This window comes from Gossypium hirsutum, chromosome A12 (assembly GCF_007990345.1).
Source record: "Gossypium hirsutum isolate 1008001.06 chromosome A12, Gossypium_hirsutum_v2.1, whole genome shotgun sequence".
In the NCBI taxonomy this organism is placed as follows: Eukaryota; Viridiplantae; Streptophyta; class Magnoliopsida; order Malvales; family Malvaceae; genus Gossypium; species Gossypium hirsutum.
In genome coordinates this window covers 1,279,469-1,286,989 of record NC_053435.1, presented here as the reverse complement: position 1 = coordinate 1,286,989, position 7,521 = coordinate 1,279,469, and the positions used below count along the sequence as shown (strand labels likewise).

The 7,521-nt window shown below is 32.3% G+C and overlaps 1 protein-coding gene across 1 annotated transcript; it reads right to left on the bottom strand.

Annotated features, from left to right (window-relative positions):
• Positions 1–1,636: 1,636 nt before the first annotated feature.
• On the bottom strand, positions 1,637–3,779 carry LOC107929925 (bifunctional protein FolD 2). The gene is made up of 5 exons (XM_016861469.2): positions 3,402–3,779; positions 3,097–3,280; positions 2,794–2,951; positions 2,491–2,703; positions 1,637–2,112 (listed from the first exon to the last, which is right to left on the bottom strand). The coding sequence occupies exons 1-5, from the start codon at positions 3,513–3,515 to the stop codon at positions 1,882–1,884; spliced, it is 900 nt and encodes a 299-aa protein (XP_016716958.1). The 5' UTR covers positions 3,516–3,779; the 3' UTR covers positions 1,637–1,881.
• Positions 3,780–7,521: the final 3,742 nt, after the last annotated feature.

Sequence of the window (7,521 nt, the reverse complement as noted above, 5' to 3'; positions counted from 1 at the left end):
TTTTGTCACCAGCTACTTAGTGATATCAGTTTTTAAAATTGACTTAATTGTACTTTTAACCCACAACAATTTCTAAATTTCAGTTAGTCTTGATTCTTAAAAAATTTAACTCTCAGCATTTATACATTGTATACCTTGGTCTTTTTTGTAGTTTTGTTTTTCTTTATAACATTGAAGGTTCATTTTAAAATAACGACAAAATATGAAAATTATTATCTTAAAATTTTTAGTATTTCCATTTTTTGTATATTTTCAATCTAATTTAACTGATAAATTTATTTTTTTAACTTTTTAAGTGAAAGGGTCACAAAGAAAAACCAAAGTGCAAAAAGGACCAAATTACAAAATGTGCAAATGCTGAGGATTAATTTTTTTTAAAAAATCAAGACTAAATTGACACAATGTATACATGTTGAAGGGGAAAATTGTTATTAAGCCAATTTTAAAATTTGCCACCGTTAGCCAATTGGTGACCAAAATGACAAATTTGAATAGTTAAGTGACCATTTTGTTATTTTTCATAGTTGAATGATCAAAAAGTTACTAATAATTGAATTACTATTAGTGTAATTTACCCGATGATCTAGATTCCTAGAATTGGTTTTTCGTACTCAAATTAGTATGGTTTAAGAAATGTAACATTTTTTTAGCTGATATGAGATTCCAATATTGAATTTCTCATTTGAAATTTGAAACATTATTAATGTGAACATTCTAAAATATAGGGTAATCTCAAAACCTCATTTTTCTTAAATAATTTTACATTCCTCTGGTAACATTATACTTCTTACAATTTTACCTCATTTTTTATGAAGTTAACTCATTTTATTTAAAGATTTAAAATGAAATAATATTTAAAAAAAAGTTATAAATTTTTTCTTTTTCTTTTTTTCTTAATTTGTAATAATTTTTGTGTATTTTGTAATTTCTAGACTACCCTACCATCACTAAAATTCTAATAGTTTAACCTATGCCTAAATGTGTCAAAAATTATATAAATATTTAAATGAAAAAGTCAATAATCTAAGAATATTTAATAGCATAACTACGTACGACACCAATTTAATAAAACACACGTAATAAGGAAAGTTAGCTAGCATGCTAGTTAGAAGAATTGAATACCTAATATAGGGTAGTCGTAAGATTATTGGGCCAAAACTAGAAAAATGATTAGTGCTAGGGGAGAGTGTGGTCCAGTGTAGACCGGTGTTGAAATTAAAAAACATCCTTCACAAATCATTTTTGTTCTTCCAAAATTTCTTGAATTTAAAATACACATCCTTATATAAAACATTCATAATTTTGTAGATTGAATTTTTTATGTACCTGGGTTTAACTTTAATCTTTAGTTCTTTTCTAGAGCACACACACGGTGCCATTTAATCTGACCACCATGCAATGATGTGGGTACCAAACTGAACAAACTCAGATATCAAATAGTATTACCATCACAATTTGCCATAAATGCATCCATAAAATCATATCATCTCCAGAAGCAAATACAGTAAACAAGTTTTGATGAAAAATGTTTAACAATATAAATTATTTAACTTGAAATTTTAAATCGAAAAGGTAAGAAAATTTAATTAACTTATTCTTAAATACAGAAACTGACAGCATATTTGGAACCTTCATGGAAAGAAAAGGTGAACATGTTTAAACATGCAACAGACAAAATCCCAAGTCCTAAAACAGCTCTGTAAAGTTTTCTGAAATTGATTTCTATTACACTTTTTGAGTATGGGAGGGAGGCAATGATACCTTACACTTCAAAAAAAAAAAGACCTTTTTTTTTTTTTGTTTGAAGTCAGAGATGCAACTCAGAGGTTAAACTTAAGCAAATTTTATTATGAAGTAAACGAGTGATGGAAATGAGATACCTCATTGCTCAATCACACGCTTCGCACCATCTAAGGTATTCTGGAGCAGCATTGCAACTGTCATCGGGCCAACGCCACCAGGAACAGGTGTTATCCATCCAGCAACCCTACATGCTGCTTCAAAATCCACGTCTCCCACTAACCTGTATCCTGATTTCTTAGTTGGGTCATCAACAGCATTGGTTCCAACATCAATAACCGCAGCACCAGGTTTGATCCAACTGCCTTTGATCTGGAACTCAATTAGAATAACTTATGGCCAAACCATACCATTACAAAATAACCATACCATTAGAATAACTTGAGGATCAATCATTTAACCCACAGCAAAGCAAACAATTATCAAGGTTCACTTTCATTACATTTCAATTTTCCAGACAAGGTTATATCATGGATATTTGGTGTCGTGGAGTGCTTCAAGTAAAGTGTTTTCTTGTTCTTCACAATCATGTCATAATCTACGAGGACCAACACTATTAACAAAATTAAGCTATAAACTAAGCCTAAATGCTAAAATTTAATGGGAGAAGCAAAGCAAGGATGAACAATTGACTATGCTAGACCAGTACAGAAAACTTCAAAATGTTTGCGCAACCAAAAATCGAATTACCATCATAGCTTGTCCTGCTGCAGCTATAACAATGTCAGCTTCACGAACTAGCCTTTCGGGATCCGGTGTACGTGAATGAACAATGCTAACAGTAGCATCAGCCTTGAGAAGCAGCAAGGAAACTGGCAACCCAACTATGTTACTTCGACCCACAACAACAGCATTTTTTCCCTTTACACTTACACCACTTCGAGATAGCAGTTCAAGACACCCCTGTAGAGAAAAGGGGAAACAATTACATAGCATCTTAGCAAAAAGAACAAAGGCTAAATCATACAAGATTTGACAGCATTGTAAGATTGCCTTGGGAGTACAAGGTTGGAAAAGGGGTTCTCGGCCTTTCATCGCAAGTTTGCCGATATTCAAAGGGTGAAAACCATCTACATCTTTTTCAAGACTGATTTCACCCAAAACTTTCTCTTCATTTATGTGCTTTGGTAAAGGAAGCTGAACCAATATGCCTATTAATTCATCAAAACAATACATAATTAAAAATATATATACACAGGAAACCTCCATATAAGCAGTTGAGCTACAAATTACAATAAAGCTAAGATACTTAAAAGCAATGGATCTATAAATAACAATAAAGCAAAATTAACGAACCATGTACATCAGGATTTGCATTGAGCTCGTGAACTTTGCTGATCAAATCGGATTCAGGTACTTCTTCAGGGAGATTCACATCAAAAGATCTAATCCCAACTTCAGCACAGGCTTTTCTCTTCATTCCCACATAGCTTTGAGAATCTTTCCTGTTCCCAACAATTACAACAGCTAGGCCTGGCACCTGATCAGGATGTTATCAACTTTACCAATCACTCCTTAATAAATGAAGTCAAATTAATGGGTGCCCTTCGCCAAATCAAAGTCAATGGAAACGAGGGAAAAGAGTGAAGTGTAACCATTACCTTGCCGTATTTCTGGGAGAGATGACGGACCTCGTCGGCAATTTCAGATCTGATCGTCTGAGCGATAGCTTTGCCGTCGATAATGGTCGCTTTACAATCAGATGGCGACGCCATTTTGTGCGGTGAATGATGAGCTGTATAAGATTTGGCTTCAACGACTCGTAAAAGACTTCATCATCAAAAACCACCTCACTCATACCACTTCGGTTAAGGCACGCAGCTGCTGACACTTGGCCTTTTGGATTCTGTCTCTCGGGCCGAATCTCGAGGACCCGCCTGCTCGTTCTTTCGTTTTCCCTTTTTGTCCCGTGTAGTTCAGATTTTTATACATATATCCAAGCGTCAGGATTTGGGAAACTTAGTATTATCTTTTTGCAATATTTGGACACAATAGTGTGTTTATAAAATGCTAGTAAATATCTGGGATTTAATTTTCAGCACAATAATTTATTTTAAAAATAAAAAAATATATGGACTAAATTTTAAATTTATAAAAAGTACAAGGTCAAGTTGTCAATTTATCATTTATCCTTACAACACAGAAATTTTGGTGGATGTACCTTGCAGGTCCCTCTACTATAAAGATATCATCAATTTTATATTTGGGTCCAGCGTAACCCATTAACGCTCAAGCCCAAAGTCAAGCTCTTATACAGTATGGGCCTTTAATATAAATAATTTAATATTAGTGTTGTTGGAATCGAATTAGATTAGATAGTCTGATAGGTTGGACCGGGAATAAATTGATATATTAGTTCTAAATAGGGAATTCAACTGACTTACGAGCGAACTACTCAAACCATTAAAAATTAAAAATCGAGATAAAAATCAATAATTAATCCAGTTTATACAATTTTTTTAAATAATTTTTAATTAAGTTTTGTTGATGTCATTTCTTGTTGGGCTTGGGCAATTGAGTGAGTTGAGTTTGAATTTTATGGTGCGTGAATTACAAAATAAAAGTGTATTAAGAGGCATCAGAGTTTGTGTATAGAGACGCTCTTTGATGCTTAACTCAATATTTTAATAAAGAGGAAACAAGACAATAGAATAAAAACATGGGTGAAAAAGGTCATAACCGATAAAATATTGAAATTTAGTATTTATGGTTGATTTGTGGGTTGTTCATATGTTGCTCGTTGATTGACTAGTTCCAACTATTTTAGGATCTCCTTCTCATATGAGTTTATTTTATTTGGTAGTGATCAGCTTTTTTTTATTTTTTTTATTTTTTTTATTTAGTTATTGTTGGATTGATGATCAAAAGAAAAGTCAATAGTGTGACCTGTTTGACCACTGATCTAATTTTTAAAATATTATTTAAGATCAACTTTAATAATTCATGACTCTTTACTGAAACTATAACGTGTATGAATAATAATGTATTGGATTGATAATGAGGCATTGACATTATTCGCAAATGTTAAAACCTTGAATCATTAAATATTCAGATTTGAGTCTTATCATGTGAAATCATCATATATGAAGTTTTTTTTTTTGTGAAAATAAAAACAAATTACATCTAATTATAATTCTCAAAAGCACCACACACTTTGTCTTATTGTAAAGCTTCTAAAACTTCATCAAGAGCCTTATCAAAGACTTGTAAACTTGATTGTCACCCTAAACTTAGCTTAGTTAATTGATCTGCAAATGTGTTATCTTCTCTAGGCATGGGCAAAGTCAGAATAAATTTTTAGGGGGGCTGAATGAAATTTTAATTTTTTATAGTCTATATCTTTATAATTTTTAAAGGATTAAATCGAATTTTTATAATTTTAGGGGGGCAAAAGTACAATTTTACCTTTATTAATTTAAAATTTTTAAAAAAATTCAATGACATAAATAGAAATTTTCCATTTTAAGGGGGGCCAAGGCCCCTGCCAATCTCTCTGTATCTGCCTCTGTCTATAGTTATATACCTAATCCGCTGGACCCTTCTAAGCACAATGATACCTGAACCTTCCAATTCATTATTAGTCAAGGCTTGGACCACATCCAAATTATCTATCCAAATCGTGGCCCATTTATATCATTTGCTGAGTAGAACGAATAATCCCTTTTAAAATACCCTAAAATTCAGCTTTAAAATGTGTGTATCTACTCAGATATCGATTAAACCTCAAGATCCAATTTCCAAACTGATGAGGTAAAACTCCAATTTTATTATTGTCGAAACCATCCTTTTTATTTAAAAATTTTAGGTTTTAAAAATGATGGGAATCGACTTTTGAAATACAGAAATATGGAGTCGCCACCGATCTTTTTGTTTTGGTGTGATCGGATCACCTAAGAATTTGGTTATTTTAATAAAACATTTTTGGTTTACTAAAACAATGATTTTGGTCTACGGATTTTTGAAAAAACGGGTTCGGGAGTCGGTTATGCTTGAGGAAGGATTAGCACCCTCACTACGCCCAAAATTGGTACCAAATCAATTAAATATTGTCCTTATGTCTAAAATTAAAAAATGTTTTTGAAATGTGGTTCTTTTTTAATAGTATTTGAACAACCCGAGTTGGTCATCAAAAATTCTCTTGTTTAAGAGGGATATAGCATTACATCCAGCACGGTAGGACATAATCCTTTATTCCTTCGAAAACATGATAAATTTCGACTTCCAAAAACTTATATGTTGAAAACCGTAAAAGGATGCCCAATTATTTAGTCCAACGAGAAAATCAAAACCCAGCACAGTAGGACACGATTCCTCGGATTTCTAAACATCGAGCATTGCCTTATTTTAGAATTTAGAGAGCATGAGTGAAATTCTAAAGGAATCTTCGATTATTGAACGAATAGGAGAATCGCAACCCAGCACGATAGGGCACGATTCCCAAATTTCCAAACATCAAGTATTTCCTTTGTTTTAAAGAGTTTTTAGAAGACATGAACAAGATTCTAAAGGGACATTCGATTACTTTGAGCAAATGAGAAATTGCAACCCAGCACGTTAGGGCACGATTCCGCGAATTGCCAAATGTCAAACATCGCCTTCGTTTTAAAGGATTTTTAGAAGACATGAACGAAATTTTGGAGGGATATTCGATTATTTTGAGCAAACGCGAAATTGCAACCCAACACGTTAGGGCACGATTCCGCGAATTGCCAAATATCAAATATCGTCTCCGTTTTAAAGAATTTTTAAATGAATATGTGACAGCCCTAATTTGACCCTAGTCGGGACGTGGTTTTGGGACCACAAAACCGAATCATAAAAATAATTAATTGTTATATTCTATGCTTATTATATGTGTACATGCATATGTGAAAGTTTCATGCTCTAATTTTTTCATTTGTATGTGAAATTATTAAATAGGACTTATGTGAAAATTTTGTGGAATGTGATAGGTAATTTTAAAAAGGGGTCTATTAATGCATGTCACAAAAAGTTTGGACTTGCATGTCAAATATCCAATTTTTGATTATGGTGGCCGGCCATAATGATTGTTGATGGGCAATATATATGTTTAATTAAATATTATAACAAGAATTTGCATTATTTTGAAATAAAAATATTAATTGAAATAAGAAAAGAAGAACAAAAGGTTTGGTTCATCTTCTTCCTTGCTTAGCCGAACCTTAAAGAAGAAAAGAGAGATAGCCATTCGGTCACTTTTGAGCTAGAATTAAGGTATGAAATTTATGTTCATTTTTGAAATTGTAGCATATATTAAGTTAGTTACTAAGTCCCTAACTTAGCCATGTCAAAATTTTGATTTTTTTAGTAGTGATATGAGTAATCGGCTATGGAAGATTTTTGAAGAGAAAAAGATTAAGGATGTCACCTGATTCTGGTTGCTGTTAAATTTTGCATATCTTGTACTGTGGGTAAAATGCACAAAATAAATATGGTTAGAACTAACATGCATTGCTGTTCGGTTTATGCTTGAGGAGTTTAAAAATTTGGGAGCTTAAAACTGTTTAAATTGCTATTTATATTGCTATCCAAAAGTTTCAATTTTAGTAATGTCCCATTATTAATAGTTGAAACTAAGAAACAAGTATTTGATGAAAGGATGTAGGTGGCTAAATTGTCTGAAAATTTAATTGTTGTTAGCTCGAAAAGTATTCGAATGCGTGCTAGAAATTAATATCTAAAGGCATGCTAGAGTTTAAT

Excerpts from the sequence above, each read along its gene's own strand:
- LOC107929925 (XM_016861469.2), bottom strand. The coding sequence starts at position 3,515 with ATGGCGTCGCCATCTGATTGTAAAGCGACCATTATCGACGGCAAAGCT. Across the intron at positions 3,281-3,401 it reads TCTCCCAGAAATACGGCAAG|GTGCCAGGCCTAGCTGTTGT; the intron begins GTAATGGTTACA and ends CATCCTGATCAG. Across the intron at positions 2,952-3,096 it reads TGCAAATCCTGATGTACATG|GCATATTGGTTCAGCTTCCT; the intron begins GTTCGTTAATTT and ends ATGAATTAATAG.